The 19,763-nt window shown below is 46.1% G+C and overlaps 9 protein-coding genes across 9 annotated transcripts; 6 read left to right on the top strand and 3 right to left on the bottom strand.

Moving 5' to 3' along the window:
• Positions 1-870: 870 nt before the first annotated feature.
• On the bottom strand, positions 871-2,983 carry VTP01DRAFT_9779 (uncharacterized protein; the record flags this gene model as incomplete). Its single annotated transcript, XM_069389041.1, has 6 exons — positions 871-1,379; positions 1,444-1,996; positions 2,056-2,187; positions 2,253-2,465; positions 2,541-2,729; positions 2,801-2,983. 6 exons carry the CDS (start codon positions 2,981-2,983, stop codon positions 871-873), a joined length of 1,779 nt encoding a protein of 592 aa, XP_069240198.1.
• Positions 2,984-4,576: 1,593 nt separating this feature from the next.
• On the top strand, positions 4,577-5,672 carry VTP01DRAFT_9780 (uncharacterized protein; the record flags this gene model as incomplete). Its single annotated transcript, XM_069389043.1, has 5 exons — positions 4,577-4,693; positions 4,759-4,914; positions 4,975-5,281; positions 5,349-5,452; positions 5,514-5,672. The coding sequence occupies 5 exons, from the start codon at positions 4,577-4,579 to the stop codon at positions 5,670-5,672; spliced, it is 843 nt and encodes a 280-aa protein (XP_069240199.1).
• A 123-nt stretch (positions 5,673-5,795) lies between these two features.
• VTP01DRAFT_9781 (uncharacterized protein) lies at positions 5,796-6,472 on the top strand (the record flags this gene model as incomplete). Its single annotated transcript, XM_069389044.1, has 4 exons — positions 5,796-5,924; positions 5,991-6,063; positions 6,122-6,215; positions 6,274-6,472. 4 exons carry the CDS (start codon positions 5,796-5,798, stop codon positions 6,470-6,472), a joined length of 495 nt encoding a protein of 164 aa, XP_069240200.1.
• Positions 6,473-6,880: 408 nt separating this feature from the next.
• Positions 6,881-9,925, top strand: VTP01DRAFT_9782 (uncharacterized protein; the record flags this gene model as incomplete). Its single annotated transcript, XM_069389045.1, has 4 exons — positions 6,881-7,473; positions 7,539-8,859; positions 8,922-9,174; positions 9,234-9,925. The coding sequence occupies 4 exons, from the start codon at positions 6,881-6,883 to the stop codon at positions 9,923-9,925; spliced, it is 2,859 nt and encodes a 952-aa protein (XP_069240201.1).
• A 168-nt stretch (positions 9,926-10,093) lies between these two features.
• Positions 10,094-11,497, top strand: VTP01DRAFT_9783 (uncharacterized protein; the record flags this gene model as incomplete). Its single annotated transcript, XM_069389046.1, has 5 exons — positions 10,094-10,313; positions 10,372-10,521; positions 10,580-10,965; positions 11,030-11,372; positions 11,439-11,497. 5 exons carry the CDS (start codon positions 10,094-10,096, stop codon positions 11,495-11,497), a joined length of 1,158 nt encoding a protein of 385 aa, XP_069240202.1.
• A 170-nt stretch (positions 11,498-11,667) lies between these two features.
• Positions 11,668-12,633, bottom strand: VTP01DRAFT_9784 (uncharacterized protein; the record flags this gene model as incomplete). Its single annotated transcript, XM_069389047.1, has 2 exons — positions 11,668-12,502; positions 12,572-12,633. The coding sequence occupies 2 exons, from the start codon at positions 12,631-12,633 to the stop codon at positions 11,668-11,670; spliced, it is 897 nt and encodes a 298-aa protein (XP_069240203.1).
• Positions 12,634-12,801: 168 nt separating this feature from the next.
• VTP01DRAFT_9785 (uncharacterized protein) lies at positions 12,802-14,814 on the top strand (the record flags this gene model as incomplete). The annotated part of the gene is made up of 3 exons (XM_069389048.1): positions 12,802-12,958; positions 13,017-13,451; positions 13,520-14,814. The coding sequence occupies 3 exons, from the start codon at positions 12,802-12,804 to the stop codon at positions 14,812-14,814; spliced, it is 1,887 nt and encodes a 628-aa protein (XP_069240204.1).
• A 1,006-nt stretch (positions 14,815-15,820) lies between these two features.
• VTP01DRAFT_9786 (uncharacterized protein) lies at positions 15,821-17,125 on the top strand (the record flags this gene model as incomplete). Its single annotated transcript, XM_069389049.1, has 6 exons — positions 15,821-15,902; positions 15,965-16,311; positions 16,368-16,463; positions 16,534-16,683; positions 16,737-16,835; positions 16,898-17,125. The coding sequence occupies 6 exons, from the start codon at positions 15,821-15,823 to the stop codon at positions 17,123-17,125; spliced, it is 1,002 nt and encodes a 333-aa protein (XP_069240205.1).
• A 392-nt stretch (positions 17,126-17,517) lies between these two features.
• VTP01DRAFT_9787 (uncharacterized protein) lies at positions 17,518-19,264 on the bottom strand (the record flags this gene model as incomplete). Its single annotated transcript, XM_069389050.1, has 3 exons — positions 17,518-18,429; positions 18,490-18,829; positions 18,894-19,264. 3 exons carry the CDS (start codon positions 19,262-19,264, stop codon positions 17,518-17,520), a joined length of 1,623 nt encoding a protein of 540 aa, XP_069240206.1.
• Between the last annotated feature and the right edge of the window lie 499 nt (positions 19,265-19,763).

Here is a 19,763-nt window from a genome sequence, read left to right on the forward strand (position 1 = left end):
CAGAAGATGAAGCTTTTGTGTTCATTGTCCTTTGGCTCTGCTTTATTTTTCGTTGCATCCCGGTAAGCTTGTTATACTTTTGCTTATTGGGATCACTGGCACTCACAGTACTTGATTTAGCTGTCCCAGAAGTAGCCTCTGTCCTGACTCTGGACATTTGCTTACCGTATTTTTGCTTTTAACATCGCCGTGCTTATTGTCCACTTGAGTTGCTTCAAGATCCAATGCCCAATATCGAATATTCAGTCCTAACCAGTTGGACTCGTTTAGCCCAGCTTTATCACTACATGCGAACCGGGACAGCTTCTACCACAGGCCGCCTTCCGGCGTAAGCCCTGATTTTCTTGAAAACCGCACCCAGCCACCAGCCAAACGGTGGGCCTTTCTATTGTCCTTATATATGACAAAGATACTTATTATACCATTATATCTTAGGGGCGTGGGAGGTCCCGTGACTTCGGAAATGCTTTTGCGTTAAGTGACAATGATTGCTCAGTTGAATACCAGCAGTGTGCTGAAATCTTTTATTTCTTCGATATCCTTCCTTCTTACTTCATTTTTTTCCTGTGCATCCTTATTAACTCCTGATTGTATTGCTATCTTTGTAATTTAACTTTGTCAATTCTTTTATATTATAAAGATGCCTTGCGTTGTTTTTTTTTCTGTATTTAGAGAGCTAGAGATGATTGCATATTTACTTTCTAGCAAATGTCAAATAGTGACCTTTGGAAACATATAGTTTGCGACTTGAAACAACATCGTACTCAAACCAATATGTAGCGGGAAAAAAGTTTACAGTATACTGTTTCGGTTGTTACAGGAAAAGGAATTGATACTTGAATGGAAAAGCGAAATCGACTATGTCTGTACTTAATGACTGTGCTTATCAACTTGCTGAGCATCATTGTTGTGCGCCCTGATATGCTTCATGGAACGTCTTCGTCCTTTTGGAGTCGATGCTGGGGAAGGAGGCCGATATCCAGGCGGCAAATTAGTTTCTGGTGGTGGCGGATGTTCGGAATCTGCAACTATCTCGGGTGCAAGTGGTGGAGTCGCATGCGGTGAGTAATGACGGATAGGAGGTGGAGTGTGGGCGCCTTCAGATGTATCTAGAAGAGCTGCAATGGAAGGTGACTGGCGTGCATCAGGCTCAGCTGTTTGCTTCTTTTGTTGCGGATGCTTCTGATAATAGCGTTCCTCGCACTGCTGCTTTGTGCTTCCAGGTATATCTTTTGCAATCTTATCCCATTCCTTGCCATGAGTCGATACCGCCTTCTCCAACAATTGATCGAATGACGCTGTCCATTTCATTGGTGGCTCACCGCGTGCTCTTTTCGAGGCTGGCTCGCCTTTTTCCTTTGAAGCTTCCATTAATATATCTATGCAAGTCTGTAGCATTAATATATATTGTCAATTTTTACTTAAAACTACCAATAGACTTGCCTTGATTCTCGTTTAGTTTAGGAAACATTAGACTTGGCATCGATAGTAACGTATTTGCAGAATCGATTGATCGTTTTGATCTCTTGGTTTCAGTTATAGCCTCATCTTCTTGCACGCGACATCTATCCGCATGACTAGCAGGTTGCTGTTCTGCGTGCTTCTCTTCAGAATTAAATTCAGGATCACTGAGCATACGGTCTGCAACGATGCCAAGGCTTTCGAGTGCTGACATGTTATGCTTTTGATGAGTTGGCGGTTTAATTTCATGTCGCATTTTGGGTGAATATTGCTGCTGGAAAAGATATGGCGGTCCACGACGAGACGATGCTGAAGATCCTAATGATGGAAGTTTAGGCGATCTTGCTGAAGTAGACGGTGATGATGGGTGTGGGTGATGCGGATAATAGGATGGGTGGGAGTTGTTTGTCTTGACTGCTTCATACAAATAACTTAGTTCAGCGTCACGGGCAGATAATCGCAGCTCCGCGAGATGTAACTTTCGACGCAGTATATTTCTCTCATGCAAAAGTGCTTCCCTATCCAAGTTGGCATCCTGGATAATGCCATTAGAAACTCGCTAGAATTATAATCCTGTATCTATGCGGGCCATACCTCTGGAGGTAGCTCCATGGTTTCAATGTTCTGTAACGTAGAAGTCATCCGTCGTAATTTTCTTGTCAGTGCTTCAATATCTCGCTTTAATGTATTCCTCTCGGCCATGTATCGTAATCGCTGTTCGTTTTCCTAATGATAGGGGGATTCAGGCGGTTGATTTGGAAAGTATGACATTGATCCTACTTAATGCGTACCGACATCATGTACACGCTACGCATTGTCTCTATAGCTTTTGTAGCATCTGGATTATGTGTTTGTGACTCTTGTAGCTGAGCAGCTTGTGATCGGACGATTCCTTCTAGGTAACGTTGCCGTTCCAAAGCAGTCTGCAGCTGTTGGCGCAAATCTTCAGGTTGCTGCCAAGGTTCACGCGCCGATAGGGATGGCGATGACATGCGTTGCTCCACCTATAAGAGATCAATATATATAAGTTTCATAGTGAGTATATAAGCTAACGAAAAACGTCGGCACGGTAAATTTACAGGATGGTGAGTAATCAGTGGCGGAGGAGGGATTGAATAGTTTTGATGAGCGATTGGGGACGCGTTCCCAGCAGTTTGACAATGTCTGGCAGCAGATGATGAAGAGCCTTGCATTGCAGACGAGCCAGGAGGCTTGTCCAGCAGTACAAGATCAATTTTCCACTTAGCATTCTCGCCCCATTGGCTTATCTGTATGCAATTTATGCAATTTCCCATTCAGCTTGTTTTCCGCCTAATCTTACTGATTCAGCCTTCAATACCTGCTGGCGCACGGCATTAAAGATGCCATCCAACTGGTCTGACGAAGATGGCGCTGCAGGTGGATGAGACAGGCGTGTAGCAGAGCTGTCATCATTTGAAGCCGATAGGGGTGGTGTTCCCAGAGGCGACCGGGTTCTGACCGTCGCCGTCGCCTCTCGTAACCTTGATGCCGGACTGAACATGAGAAGTGTTGAGTGATCTGTAACTTGGATCTTGAAGTATGCAAGCTTGATCTGAAAGTATACAGTACAGAGACAATGGAGTATAGACGGTGAAAAGAAAAGAAAACGCGTGGGGGTCACAAAATCCATGACGACGCATGAAACCGGTCCCATGACGTCATGCAAAGTATCGCATTGAATCCCTTTGACTGGATAGCGTCCTTCAAAGGGCAAAAGGTTTACTTCTTAATTTGTCTGATCGCGAGTTTCCAAAGTCATGGATATACCTGCAGCGCTGAAGATAGAACTTTCCAGCAAAATAACGGAAGTATGTTCAAATTTGATAACTTCCTGCAAGAAACATTCTTAAATGTAACAGTTCGTAAAAGGATTCCTCTGATGACGGAATAGAAAAGATCGCGTATCTTACTGTAGCTCAAACAAAGTATCGTAAAAACCGGATGTTACGATATGTAGTACTAAGGGCATTGGATATATAAGATATGAACTTTGATTAAATCCGAAACTACTATTGCTTGTTGATGTGGAACCATTCTTGCTCTCTTTTATCCACATGTTTACAATAGTTGGCGCACGCAGCTGATCAAAAATCACTTTGTAAACCACTTGGAATGGGGACTGTAATGAACGGAATTCACCGAAACAGTGGAACGAGATATTACATAATATCAAATATGCTGGCAGCCAATTCCAAATCGTCGCTACTTTGGGTGTCAAAATGTTGAAGCACTGTAGATTTGATGCTTTAAAGATCGTCAATATTAATTCAGAAAATAATGCTGATTGTGTAACAAGAGTCCAGATCAGTAAAATGATCGATCGGCAAATATTTGGATACAAAGAAGTTCATTCTTTATACAGCAAGGATAATCCCGTTGGAGCACTCTTGATTAGTTTCTCCTCGGTCCAATCGATGAGCAGGCAGTTACAATAAAAAAGAAGTCTTCAGTCAATTTTGTTGCCTATTATCGCGGACGCCGACGATAATACAAGATGGGCTGGGATCCCAATCAATGTGGACCCTTCCATAATTGGACAAGCAGATAAGGTGCGACCTCTCGTTTCCTATCGTTGTCAACTGGAATTCCTCAAAACTTTTTTTGAAATCACCAGTACCGCACGCAGAGCCATTAGTAATCAACGAACTGGTGTTAAAAACTTGGCATATCACTACAATACAAAGGTCTTGCGACTCTACAGGAGAGCAAGATATGACGCTCCAAACCACAAGCATTATTGTCCTAAGTATCCCGAGTATCTCAAGTACAATAACAGAATGCTACTGATATTTTGCAGGCAGATGGCGCTGTAGTTGTGGATGAACTTTTCCGCTCATCGAAATAATTTGCGACATCGAAGACTTGACTCTGCACGAGATATCTTTCCAACAAAACAATATTGTTTTGCCCTTTCCTTCCCTCCCCACCTTTTTTTCTACCGCTGTTCAATCAGTATTTGCCTGTCATTGTAGTAAGAAGTTAATACTTGTTACAAGTAATGAATTACATCTTAACGTTAAGTTCAGCCCATATCAGCTCTATTTAATTCTTTTCGATCTCCACAAGTCATCATGGAGCACTGTATCAGCCTAGCATGTCTTCTTGTTGGCCGCTGGCAGCAGTTGCCCAGTTCTGCGCAACAAAGGCAGTAGCACGGAACACGCAGATATGTCAAGAGCTTGTCGCCAAAGCAGCGGATGCTGGAGCCAAGGTAATCCAGCAATGCAAAGAAATGCAATGCTCCTTTACAACAGATCAGTCTGACAAATGATTCAGATGGTATTCCTTCCTGAAGCTTCAGACTTCGTAGCAGAGTCTGGTCCCGAGGCTGTACTACTCACCGACAGCCTTGAAGACTCGCCCTTCCTCAAAGGGCTCTGTGAAGCAGCAAAGTCGGAAAAAATATGGGTGTCCGTGGGCATGCACGAAAAGGTGCTTTGAAATGAGACAGGGATGCAAAGGCTTTGATATTCAAAAACCATACCTTCACAGGGATCCGAGACACATATTTTCAACACTCACGTAGTGATAGACGACCAAGGCGGCATTGTCTCGAAATATCAAAAGACGCATCTATTCAATGTCGATATCAAGGATGGGCCTCGGCTGATGGAGAGTGATACCACATACGCCGGAAATGTCATTGGTCAGCCAGTTTCGACGCCTTTGGGTCGAATTGGTCTTCAAATCTGCTACGACCTGCGTTTTCCTGAATTATCAATTGCTCAACGGAATCGAGGTGCTGAGTTGCTCACGTTCCCAAGCGCGTTTACTATAAAAACTGGAATGGCGCATTGGGGTATGTTAGAAATGATGAATTTATCCGTAATATGCTGTTTTGATCGCGAACTTTGGAACATTTACAGAAACACTGCTGCGAGCTCGAGCTATTGAGACGCAAACCTACGTTGTAGCAGCTGCCCAAATTGGACAGCATATTTCCAATCGTGCAAGCTTTGGCAACGCAATGGTGAACGCCCTATTTGATTATTCCACAAAAAGAACTTGTTCCATTGACAATTCGAGTATAGATTGTTGATCCTTGGGGTACCATCCTCAGCCGGTGCGCTGACGATATTTCTCCAAGTATCGCGCTTGCATCGATCAATTTGGATTATCTGGAAAAAGTGCGTCGCGAAATGCCTGTAATGACTCACAGAAGACATGACCTTTATCCAGACTTGCATTAAGGCCCGTAATATATACCATTTATGTTGCACATCCATTGCTTAGTATACATCTGTAGCAGTCTTGCTTCTCAAATAGCTTGTCGCTATTAATTTAACTGTGCAGCGGCATTGAACGATCGACGCATGTTCAAAAATTTCTGTCGTGCATCCTTCAAGTCACGCCTACTACTGCAAACTCCCTTCCTCTTCCCCAACCCACACCACAATAAGAAAGACGCTATGAAGAAGAAATATAAAACAAAGTTTCCTGTTGTAAGTGACGATCCTACATTGGAAGACCATTGGCTTTCTTGCTTATTGTTAATCCCGTTTCTTTAGGCACGCATCAAAAAGATCATGCAAATGGATGAAGATGTTGGCAAAGTAGCGCAAGCAACACCCGTGTTAATCTGTAAGCAAGCAGTTTACAACACGCTTTGACTTGGAAGCTAACGTGCGTCTGCAAACAGCTAAAGCTCTAGAGCTCTTTATGCAATCACTCATAGATCAAGCCTGCCAGGAAGCGCGGCAGCGAAACGCCAAACGGCTTACACCCGCTCACCTGTGAGTATTTCTCTTTCAAAACAAGTAAAGATGTGTGGACTTATATAATGGGGCATAGGAAAAAAACGATCGAGACCGTAGAGCAGTTTGACTTTTTAAAGGATATGGTTGCCAATATTCGCGACCCGGTAGATGCTCCAGCAGAGGACGAGTCAAAGCCAGCACGATCAAGCAGGCGAAAATCATCCAAGGCTGCATCAGCAGCAAATAGCGCGGTTGCAAAGCAAGAAGAAGCAGAAGAGGAAGAAGAAGCATAGTAGTATTCAAGAATGAGAAAGAAAAGAGATATCTACGTACGTTTGTTTTCCCTACCAACATATCATCGCATCCTCTGATCCCGTCCATCACTCTCTTGCACCAAGAATCGCCTCCCTTGACGCAAAGTAAAAACAATGAGCGTACAGGAATACGTACTCGTTTTTATTATGTTGTTACTTTGCTTGTAGCTTTGGATGTCTGAGGATATGCTTCAGCCGTAATCTGTGCAAAGTTAGGCAACCAAGCTGCACAAATCATAGTTGCACTGAGCAATAGGCGTATCACTATGGCGTTTTCATGCTGTTTCGGACGCCGCCATTGAAACCCAAGTATGGGTGAAACTCAGGGCGCTCCTCTCTCTCCTCTATCCCTTACTCTTCTCCTTCTGCACACTCGGTACCACCTTAATGTCGGCAAGGAACCGAGGGTACGATGCGATACCCGTCAATGACAATGACAACAACGAACAAACTGATCGTTCCGCGCTTCTCGGAGGCGGGCAGGAGCCTACTTTGTGGCAACGCGTCAAAAACTTTGAATATGGTCGATATTTGCAAGCACATTTGCTTCATATCCTGCTCGGCTTGATCATACTTGCTATTTTAATCGGTTTTATTATCTTCCTGCTTATTCCACGCTCATCCTCGTTCCCGTTGCCTGGCGCCGGAGGCAAGATAGCACGTCCTGTAAAGGCCGGCATCTCGGAGGAAGCTCTAAAGGAAGGATTGGCAAAGTGTGAGGCTATCCAGCGCGCACGCCCTGTAAACCAGCCTAATGAACACCGTCAGAATCCTCGAGCACCCAAGGATGTTCGTCCGGTCTTGATAAAGAACGCTGTTGTCTGGGATGGACTTGGCAACATATTAAACAACGTTGATGTTCTGTTGCAAGAAGGCGTTGTTAAGCAGATTGCACGCGGCATCGATGCACCCTCACCCGATACCAAGGTTATCGACGCAGCCGGCCACGTTGTAAGCCCTGGTCTAGTTGATATGCACAGGTACGATGTGGGCGGCGTGTTTGTAAGCAAGAGTAACCATTTTCGCTAAAATTTGCCGTATTTAGCCATTTGGGAGTAGATTCCTGGCCCGCTCTAGCTGGCACATCAGATACCAACGAAATGACGACTCCGCTGACACCATTTGTTCGTTCCTTGGATGCATTCTATCCGTCTGATAAGGGCATTGAGGTTGTGGCATCAGGTGGTGTCACTACCGCTCTTGTGCTACCAGGATCTGGTAACTTGATGGGAGGTGAAGCATATGCCTTTAAACTTCGCCCAGTTCCTACTACCAGCAATGAAGACATGCTCGTGCAAGCTGGCATTGATGACCAAGTCGATAGAAAGTGGCGCTGGATGAAGATGGCTTGCGGTGAGAATCCAAAACGTTTCTACGGTAGCCAGATCAGAATGCCTTCCACTCGTCTCGGCGAAGCATACTTGTTCAGACACGGTCTCGATGAAGCCCGAGTATTGAAAAATAAGCAGGATGATTGGTGCAGCGCTGCACAGAACCTTCAAGAGGGAGCTCGCTTGGAAACTCGCTTCCCCGAAGATCTCAGCCTGGAGTCTCTCGTTGCATTGTTACGTGGTGATGTTCGATTAAATGTTCACTGCTACGAGACTCAAGACATCGAAGCTATGATCCGTCATTCGCTCGAATTCAACTTTACTATCCGTGCCTTCCACCATGCTCTTGATGCTTACAGAATCCCCGATATTATCAAACGAGCCCCCAATAATATTACCATTGCCACCTTTGCCGATCATTGGGGCTACAAGAAGGAAGCCTTCCAGGGCTCACCGCTGGGACCAAAAATCCTTTACGATGCAGGCATCCCTGTTGCTTTAAAGAGCGATCACCCTGTGCTAAACGCCCAGCATCTTGTTTTCGAAGCTGCAAAGTCCAGCCATTATGGTTTGCCTCCACAGGAAGCCTTCAAGGCCGTCACTTCCGTTCCTGCCAAAGCCATCGGTCTGGATCATCGCATTGGTGCACTCAAGGTTGGATATGATGCCGATGTTGTTATCTGGGACCGCGAGCCATTGGCCCTAGGAGCAGCGCCTTTTCAAGTATTTATTGATGGCGTTCCTTTGTTTGATGAAAAGCCAATAGAAGAGGCCCAAGAGGAGGAAGAACAGTCTACACAGATCAACTACAAGTCCACTTCTACTTTGCAACCCGCATCCGGTAGCAAGTCGTTTGTGCTTACCGGTGTTGGTCACATTGTCCTCGGCAACGGAACATCCGTCCAAGGACCTGCCGAGTTGGTCGTTCATGACGGCAAGATCGAGTGCGCAGCTGCAGATTGTTCAAACCATATTTCTACTGCTTCAGACGATCACACAGTCCGTCTCGATATACAGGGTGGCCACGTTATTCCGGTAATATTTATACAAAGCATTCCATTTCAACAGCCATACTAATCGACTCGGTGCAATCCTAGGGCATTGTTGCTGTCGGATCAAAGTTAGGATTGGTAGAGATTCCTTCCGAGAGTTCCACAGGAGATGGCATTGCCAAGGCTACAACTTCACGCGACTCTAAAGATATTGTGTACGCTGCAGATGGTCTGAAGTTAGGAACCCGCCATCTCGAAGAAGCTTACAAGGGTGGTGTGCTAACAGCTATCACGGCACCTGTATCGCGCAACATTGTCGCTGGTGTCAGCGCTGCCTTCAAGACAGGCGCTGAGACTCGTAAGTTCATACACCCGCACTCGTGCATATTATCAGCTGTGCTTAATTATATTTCACAGTCCTCCAAGAAGGTGCATTGGTAGCAAGAACAGTGGCTCTTCATTTCCGAATCGGCGATAGTGCAAAGTCAGACAGCTTCCCTACGATCTCGTCGCAGATCGGATTTATCCGACGTCTGTTGACGGAGAACTCTGAATCTGCAAACGAGTACGGTAAAGCTGCTCGCGGCGAACTGCCTGCAGTGTTCCACGTTCATAACAAGGATGAGATTGCCAGTATCATTGCTCTAAAGAAACACCACTTCTCCAATGCACGCTTTGTGATCATGGGAGGCGCAGAGTCGCACCTAGTAGCTGAACATTTGGCAGAAGCGAACATCCCGGTCGTGCTCAACCCGACGCTCTGTACCCCTGAAGATTTTGACTCCATCCACTGCCTCACAGGTGCACCTTTGACAGATGGTTTGGCAGCTCACGTCTTGCATCAGCATGGTGTCAAGATCGGCATAGGTGTATCCGACGATGGACTAGCTAGAAACTTGGCATGGGATGCTGGTTGGCTCTCTGCCACTTCACCTAAGGGTTCAAAAGCCATTACGGAACCTGATGCCGTTCGCTTCGTAACTTCTAACCTCCAAGAGATTTTTGGCTTGGTGGATGAAAGTGTCACTGTATGGTCTGGCAACCCATTGAAACTTCACAGCCAGCCATTGTTCACCTATTCGCCGCAAACTGGTATTGTAGCCTTCTAAGTAAAAAATTACTACGGAACATTTCATATGTAAAAATATCTACATACTTTCTTTTGGCGATGTCGTGGAAAATTCGAGTGCATTTTTGTGCTATCCAATTGGGCATGAACACTTGGAACGAGCGGAAATCAAGGTCTCTTTTCCAGCTTGTTATAGACTTTTTCCTGCATGCGCCGATTCGCGACCTGGCTACTGTTTCTCGTAGCCACAGCCCTGCTGGCCTTGGCAGTACTAGCTGGAAAGGACTATTACGCTATTCTCGACGTACCTAGAGACGCGCCAAAGAGCCAAATCAAGAAACATTACAAGAAGCTGTCGCGGGTGTACCATCCGGACAAGAATCCCGGAGACAAGGATGCAGAAGCCAAGTTTATGGAACTAGCAACAGGTAAAGTCAGGCATGGCGTTTATGACTAGTTTGAACTCTTGCACTAAATGTCGAACAGCCTACGAGGTCCTCGTTGATGATGAAAAGCGACAGATCTACGATCGTTATGGTGAGGAGGGTCTCGAGCAACATAAAAACGGTGACGGTGGAGGAGGCTTCCACAACCCTTTTGACATTTTTGCACAGTTCTTTGGAGGCGGGTTTGGAGGCAAGTATTATCTAGATTATTGTGTGAATGCATGAGAAAATGACTTTTGAAACGTCAGGTGCCAGACACGGCCAGCCTCAGGAGCGCAGAGGTCCTGACTTGCATGTTGAGCTGGAAGTGAGCTTGGATGAACTGTACAATGGAGGATCAGTAGAGATCGATATCTCGAAACAAGTCGTATGTGACCATTGCCATGGCAGCGGTGCACGTAGATCAGAAGATATCCAGATATGTGCGGCTTGTCAGGGCAGAGGCATGACCGTAACTAGAGTGCAACTCGGCCCAGGCATGGTACAACAGTTCCAGCAAACATGCGATAAATGCGGTGGAAAGGGCAAAGTCATCAAAACAGCCTGCCCAGCATGCAGTGGAGCAAAAATACGACGGGGCAACGAACAATATACTGTGCTCATCGAAAAAGGAATGCAGGATGGCCAAACAACTGTACGTTCAACGCCATGCAGCGTGTATAAGGACATGAGTAGTTAACTTATCAACTTCCACGCAGGTTCTAGAACAGGAAGCAGATGAATACCCGGATGCTATTGCAGGTGACATTATCTTCACCATCCACACTGTACCTCATCCTGTGTTCCGACGAGACGGTGACGACCTGTACACCGTGCAACGCATCACTTTGATCGAAGCGCTCGTTGGTTTTGAAAGGACGCTCACGCACTTAGATGGATCGACTGTTTCGTTGAAAAGAGATCGCGTGACCCAGTATGGTTTTGTGCAAACAATCAGCGGCGCTGGTATGCCGCACTTCGATAATCCTACAGAGTATGGCGATCTATTTGTCGAGTATCACGTCGTATTTCCTGAGAGCATTGATAACGACGTTGTGGAGCGTAGGTTTTCAATTCTACTTCTTTTATATGGAACATCTTTGTGCTAACTGCGTGAATACCTTGTAGTTCTCAAGCGAGGAGCTCATTTCCCTTCCATAGAAGATCATCAACATGAGGAGCTCTAGTTTATGTTCTTCATGCTTGCACTTTACAATTTCCCCTCCCATTACCATATTCTTCATTTACCTTTTCCCCTATTCCACGCAGAGATAGCCGCATCTCACACTTCATCGTCAAATATAGAACGTTCAAAAAATCGACCCCAAATGCGCTTGCTTGCGATTGAAGAAATATGTTACGATCGATTTACGCAGTCAGAAATGAAATCTCGCGTGAATCGCCTCCATTTGAGCCAGGCAATGCCTTGCAAGAGGCAGTCGCTCAAGTCATCTTTTTTGCTATCCTTGTGGAATTGCTCCTTGAAAGCTGGAGCCGTCTGACTATCGAGCCACTCTGTTGCCAGCAGAACGGTTGCCTTCTTCTTGCGATAGTAATCCCTGGATGTGGTGTTCTTCGTGCCCTTGTTATTTTTGATTGGCGGCTTTAACCTGTCAAGATCATCCTTAAACACACGATCAACAGCTTGCCGCGCAGTCGCATCAAAGATAACGTAGGGAGCATTTTTGATTCTTGTGGTATACAGGAGCGAAGACCAGAGCAATGCTTCGATCGTGTTGACGATGATGGTATTTTCTAGCACGGTTTTCGCGCTGTTATCACGGTATCGTTGTCGTTCAAGCACAAACGCGCCCACTGTGTCAGACTTTTGATCCTTCTCTAATGCTATGTATGGCTCAATGTGCTCTCGAACAAACGAGTGGACGAGGGGAGCAGTGTGCGATGGATGGAACGTTTCTACGATACCCAAGTCTATTCTTTGCCAACCAAGTATCGTCTCGTCCTTGGCCATATGGACGTAGGCAAGGTTCTTGTACCCGAGATCAAAGGACATGATGGACGGTGGGAGGATGCGATCAAGGTGCACACGATCATTGTCTGCGGCAGCGGCTGCAATAATGTTTGAAAAGTGGTGATCAAGACGCGTATAGATGTCGGATTTGGTACCACCTTGTCGAACGTTGCACCCTCGGCAGATCAGTTGAAGCTCTGCGCCTTTCATTTTATACAGCCTTGATTTACATATGTATGTCCTTTAGAACCTGCAATTTTTCGTTCGATAATATACGTTTCTACTTTACCTAGATCTCACCGCTAGTTGAGCCTGCTGGGTGCTCAGATGTCTGACACTTTGCCACTGCATTGATAATTAAGTCGGTAGTAGGGACAGGAGAACAAGGGAGAAAATACAAAAATTGATCGGCCATGCTTTTGTGCTACACTTTGATTCAGGACAATGAAATTGTTGACTTCTATAAAAGATGACTGACCCCTGGAAAAGGAAAAAAATCTATTTTCTTTATACCCTTCAATGAAGACTCTCGCGGCCGAGAATCCTAACAGGGAAACTGGTTTGCCTGCACCGTCGCCCGTTGGTTTCGAGAATGTGCCTGCCGAGCTGGAACCCATCGAACTCAAACTTCAAGGCAATATACCAGAATGGGTGGAAGGGGTCATGTATAGAACTGGCAAGTTGTGGTGAAGGAATGCATCGATAAAACATTGTGTTAATCTCACGCACTCCAGGTTCTGGAAGGTACAATATTCTGTTGGAAAATGGAGACACGTATCATATCTCGCATCCTTTCGACGGATTGGCCATGCTACATCGCTTTGAGATATCTGGCAAGACACAAACTGTGCGCTACTCATCGCGCCACACGTCTCATGGCTTGGAGCGACGTATCCGTGAAGGCGACAAGACCCTGTTGACGTTTGGCCCTGATCCATGCAAAACCATTTTTGGCCGTGTGCAAACGTTTTACAGCCACATTGCAGGGTTCAATGATACCATGGAAAAGCAAGCTCAAGATCCAGAGTACGATCTAGTGAATGTTACCATCACACCCAACTTTCCTATTGGTGAAGCTTTGGAGAAGGAAACGGGTGTCAAACGTGGTCAGGCTGTAGTGGTCAAGAGAGATGCGGATACGCTCCAGCTTGTTGACAAGGATACGCTAGGTAAAAGTTTTTAAGCACGCAATTGATACGGATGAGTGAGGAGCTGATATGGTGCTTGCAAAATCCAGTGCCTTTGAAGATGTTTACACACAAGCACGTTGACAAAAAGTTGTGGGGCATGCTCTGTGCATCGCATCATCAATTCGACGAGGAAACAAACGAGTATGTTAACTTTATGGTCAGACTGGGACCTATTCCTAGCTTCCAAACCTTTACCATCTCGCCGTTCTCGCCAAGAAAAGACGAGACCATGCCGCCTCCAACAACAAGAGTGCACGAACCAATCTGGCGCCAGTTGGGTGCCTGGAAAACACTCGAGTTCCTCAAGCCATCGTATATCCATTCATTCAACATGACCAAAAACTACATTATTGTCCCCAATTTCCCGTACTATTACTCGTTTGGTGGTATCTCGGCCATTTATTACTCCAATGCTTACCAGACTTTTTGTTGGGATGAGACACGGCGCACTCTGTTCCATGTCATTGACAGAAACACTGGAAGGCACGTTGCCACCTACGAAGCAGAACCCTGCTTTGGTTTCCACTCTGCTAACGCCTGGGATGAGGAGGTCGAGCTGCCTGGTGGCAAGCGCGAACGTGTTATCTACATGGATTACTGCATCTACGAAAACACTGATATTGTAGATGCCAGCTTTGAACTTGGCAAGACGCCGACAGGCAAGGTGGAGCTGGATCAGGTCCGGCCTGCACGCTTTGTGATCAACAAGAAGGCACAGGGTAAACCCGGTAACAAGATTGCGCCATCGCAAGTCAGACGCTATCGACTGCACAACGTCCCTTACGATAGCAATGATCCTTCCAAGACTAGGTGGACGGGGGATAATTTGACAGGAGGTTATCTATTTTCTGGCATGTTCGAATACAACAAACGGCGTGTTGCCTCCTACGAAGTACTTGCACACGATGTGGAGCTCCCTCGTTTCAACCAAAGATACAACCTCAAGCCGTACAGGTATCTTTGGGGAGTCTGCGAGTCGCAGTATGCACCATCATATGCTTCGGGCGCTGTTGTCAATGGTCTTATCAAGGTCGATTTGGACAACCCTACATGCGTGCCAAACACTGACATGAAAAGCTCAGCAAAGATTTGGGACGAACCTTCATGCTCCTGCTCAGAACCGATCTTTGTGCCTAACCCCGAAGGAACTGCAGAGGATGATGGTATCATTCTGTCTTGCGTCAATACAATGACCAGCGATGGTACTGAATCTTGTTTTCTTTTGATACTCGATGCTGCTACCATGAAAGAATTGGCAAGAACAACCTTGGGGTCTTTCAACGCTATGACTCTCCACGGTTCCTTTGTGGACTCTGACGGAATCGCAGTTGCCGTAAACTGAACCTCTTCCCTCTGTGTCACTGTATAGGGCATCAATTATGCCGTATTAGCATAGTAGCTTCCTTCAATCTTTCGGGCAAATAAAGTTCAAAAGTCGATGGACGTGGCTGGACAAATACAAAGATATGCTTTAATCACAAAGGTCGTACACGACCAACTGCGGGAGTGTAAATTATCGCAGTGAAGACAATATACAGATGTATATGTATGGCGATCATGACTAAGATAGACATTTTTGTACATGCCCGAGTACATACATATCCGATATCACTGGGAATCTGCAAAGACTGAAGCAGCCTACAATTCGTTCTTCATGTGATATATACATAGAGAAAGGAGCATGCCTTTAAATGGTAATCTACGTCCGTGGCCCGAAAATGAAAAAACACCATGTACGACCAAGATGTTGGAATCGGAAAAGCTACACAAGCGATCCAGTTACAATACATAGCAGCATTTGGGATCATAGAATGAATATGCGTACAAATACGGAGAACAAACGCGCATTGACTTGAAACAGCAAGTTAAAACGTGAGAGCGCGCCTAACACTCCGTGTATATTGTATATCTCTGCATGAGATATACGTATGCGTTTTGTGCAGAACAAGCTCCAGGCAAGAAATTCAAGATAGAGTAGGCCATTCCATGATTGTACGCGGTGAATTGACTCTGCAACGCCGCGCCCAGGAATGTACCAGTCTAGAAAGCACATCTCCTCTCGGTCCAAACCTTTCCCCCAAAATCCACACCCGAAGATATTGGATCTGTGCATTCTACATCACACCACACGCCTACATCCCTACTGACGTAAAAGGTAAAGGCGGCTGTTGCACAAAACGTGCTTTCCTGCAGTCTTCTTTTTCGCAAAGGGCAAAAAAGTAAAGCCAGAGCGCCATAGATCGACTTGAATCCCTCTCTCTCTTTTTTCTTTTCCTTTTCCTCCTTCTTTCTCCACTGTACAGGGTAAAAGTAGGTCTTCTGTCCCTTTTAAGCGCTTTCCCCCTTACATGACCCAGGCGCCGGACAACAAGGCATCGTCGAATCACTCTAAATCTGACCAGCAGAAAATGAATAGCAGCAAAAGAAAAGGTGAATGACGACCGACGTTCGTGCCTGAAAAGGGTAGCTCAACAGCTTTGCTGCTGTACTAGGCAAGAAAAATATCGACCCTGAATACGTAAAATCGCCTCCACCCAGCGGCAGTCGACCGGCGTCCAGAGCAGCTTCGCTGAAGAGCTCCCTGGGATCAAAAAGCAGCGGGTTCCTGTCGCTGTTACTATGCTGCACGGCGGGCGCTGGGTCGCTGCTTGACAATGGTGACAAGCCCTCTTCTATCATCAAGCAGCGGCGTCAAAGCAACAAGGAGATGCCCAAAATTATTACCAATCCAACCGAACTGAAGAACCTCGCAGAACAGGATCCTGCTGCTGCTGCAGCTGCTGTTGCGCCTGAAACACCACATACGCCCGCATCCATTCCTCAGTCTCCACAGCAAAACGTAAGATAATCACCATTGATTGAGAGAGAAACGAGGGCATTGACAGTTTGCGTTAGATTGTTCGGTTGCTACCGCCTGTCTCCTCGGAGCACCAAGGACGAAAATGCCTTGTATTAGATTTAGATGAGACGTTGGTACACAGTTCTTTCAAGGTTCTTGTCCCGTAGAAACTTGTCTTGGATCATGCTGCAAACATTTCTAATAGTCTTTACTTTTACACAGATCATTCCTCATCCGGACTTTATCGTGCCGGTGGAAATTGACAATCAATATCACAATGTCTATGTGCTTAAAAGACCGGGTGTGGACGAGTTTATGCGCAAAATGGGCGAAAAGTACGAAATTGTTGTATTTACGGCTAGTTTATCCAAGGTAAGTCTGGATGCAAAAACAGGATTGATATACAATCCCAACTCCTTGTCAAGTATGCCGATCCTGTCTTGGATATGCTCGATGTCCACAAGGTGATCAAGCATCGGCTATTTAGAGAGGCCTGCTTCAATCACAAAGGCAATTATGTCAAGGTAGGCAGTGGTACTAAATGCGCATCTCCTTCCTCTCTCTCTAACGTTGTCATATTCATTAGGACTTGTCACAACTAGGACGGGATCTGTCAGCGACGTTGATCCTGGACAATTCGCCCACTAGCTACATTTTTCACAATGCGAATGCCGTGCCTGTTTCCACGTGGTTCAATGACCCACATGATACAGAACTCACAGACCTCGTAGCATTCCTAGAGGATCTGACGCAGGTGGACGATGTCACGCTGGTTTTGGACAACACCATTGACCTTCCATCCAAGCAGCAGTAACAATTACGTAAAGTACGACAACAAAAAAATAGTCCCCTCCCCCTCTTGCTATATATTGCTCTCCTTATTCTCTTTTCCTTCTTCTCCAAATAATATACCTGTTTGTAACATTCCCCCTCCCAGGGTCATATCCACCCTGAACTCCCCCTTTTATCTCACAAACACATATCAACCCGTACCGCACAAACACTCACATGCGCACGAATCGTTTGGACTCACGGACGCTTGTCCCCTTTCTGTCTATCTCCCCACATAGTATGACATATGTAAGATTATTTTTCAGCACATTTTCTGGAAGTACATCATGCAACAAGGACAGGAAATGAGTAACGAAGAAGAAAGTTCTTTTTCTGGGGAGGGGAGGGTAAAAGGGAAATACATTGAAAGAAAAATTAGCTAGACGTGCTTGTGGGTTCGGTGGAACTAGACTTGTCGCCAGTGTTGTTTGGTTTCGCTTCAACACCGTTGCTATTGTTGTTGTTGTTACTATTAACGTTTGAATTGGACGTGGCATTGTTGCTACCGCTGCCATTGTTGTTATTATTACTGCTGTTACTGGTGTTATTGTTGGCATTCGCTGCGTTGCTGTGAGCGCGCAGTGCAGACTGCAGAGTAGCAGAGAATTGATTTGCTAAATGTGGAGGCAGCTGAGCAATAGCCTGAGGCAGCAACTGCGCTATGGATGGCGGTAAAGGATACCGCACAGGATCCAGTAGATGTTGGCGGATCGTTGTTTGCAACTGACTCTGTAGCTGAAGTTGGATTTGAGCTTGGATATTTTGCTGAGTATTGGTAGCTGATGTAGTGGTTGAAGTGTTTGCATTTGTCGTTGCAGTTGGTGAAGAGGTTGACGATGAGGAGGTATCTTTTGTGTTTGCTGGAGAGTGTGCGATGGATGCAGCCGTCGAGGCAGCAGCGACGCTCGCAATTGCAGCCGCTGCTGCCGGTGTAGCAGCCGTGGAAGCCGACTTGCCAGAAGCCGCTGCCTGCGCTGTTGAAGTAGCCGCCCCTCCGCCATTGCCGCTGCTACTGCTAGTGGTTGTTGCTGGTTCCTCATTATCCGATCCTTCTTTTTTGATCTTTTTACGAGGTTCCGGCGTAGCACTTGATCCGCTGTCGTTGCCATTGCCCGATGATGATTTCGATGCCGGCCGCTTGCTACTTCGTTTATTCATACCGCCGTTCATAAACTGGATTTCGGCTTTCGGATCGATCGTCCAAAATGCACCTTTTCCTGGCTCTGCGTCGCCGCGTGGAACTTTGACGAATGCTTTGTTCAGCGACAAGTTGTGCCTTATAGAGTTCTATCGTGAACGGAGGACTTAATTGATCTGAAAAATCGTCTTTGGAACGTGACCACTCACCTGCCACCCATTCTGGGCCATTTGATAATACGGATAATGCGTTGTGATGTAATTGTAAATCTCATGCAATGCCATGCGTTTGTCCTCTGTAGAGTTGATGGCCTGCGCAATCAAGGTTGCGTATGAGAACGGTGGTTTTCCATCCTTGTTTGCAGGGTAAGATGAAGGGTCCTGGGAGTCATTCCCTTCTGCATCATTTGATCGTGAACTGTGCTTCTCAAGCTGCTGCGGTGTCGAGATATAGCCGGAGCTGTCATTGACTCTGGACGCAGACTGCTGACCAACGGTAACCCGAGGTAGCAAGAAGGTGAATGAAGAGTCGCCAATTTGGATTTTTGTGCTGGCGACAACCGAGTACTGTCAGTATGCTGTGCATATATAGATACGTACAAACATGCGCTTACCGATTCTCAAGTGGCACGGTAACACCCTTCTCCACAAACTGCTCGTTTATGAATGCTCCATTCTTGCCGAAAACCATAATTTCAAAGCGCTGCGTCGCAAAGTTGTAAAAGAGTCGAGCGTGATGCCTTGAAACCGACTTTGCTTTCCCGAGTGGAATGTCCACCTGGCCTGGACGGGACACTCTGCGACCCATCGTCACTTGAAGTGTTCGAATGTAGTAGCAGTGGTGATCGCCCTCCAATTTGGCGTATGCTTGCACAGGCCCAGAGTCCACCGACACAGCCGCTGGCTGCTTGGACGCAGGCTTATCGGTTACGGTAGAAGCTGACGAGGAAGGAGCACCGTCATTAGCAAGACTTTCTGAGCCCATGGGTAGATAGGTAGGGACAAGCTCGGGAGGGGGGTGAATTCGGTGAAAAAAGATGTTCTGTCCCCCGACAGTGAATGAAAAGAGTTTATCCAGCTCTGTCTTTATTATATAAAGAAACGTTCAAAGTTAGATTACAAGGAAGGAAGCAAATGAAGAAGAATAGAGGAGTGGTAGAGTAGATAGAAGAGCAGAACGTCAGTGATGAAAGAGCCAAAAATCATATGTCTCTGATACCTATAGCAGCTTCATACCTCCTCGAACGGAGGGTTGCACCCGGGGTGGAGGCGTCGCCGGGCAATCTTTTTTGAAAATGATACTTTTCAATATCTATGGTCAGTTATGTTCTAACATTCTGGCAGGCATTGACTACTCACATGAATGGAAGGAGCGTCAGGTGGGGAAGATAAAGGAGAGAGAGGACGAAGCAGGACGGAGGGCAGAAGACAGAGGACAGAGCGGACGAAGATGACGAGGAGGGTTCTATCAAAACGCATTGTGA

This window comes from Rhizomucor pusillus (genome assembly GCF_041956525.1).
Source record: "Rhizomucor pusillus strain CBS 183.67 unplaced genomic scaffold VTP01scaffold_7, whole genome shotgun sequence".
NCBI lineage: Eukaryota > Fungi > Mucoromycota > Mucoromycetes > Mucorales > Lichtheimiaceae > Rhizomucor > Rhizomucor pusillus.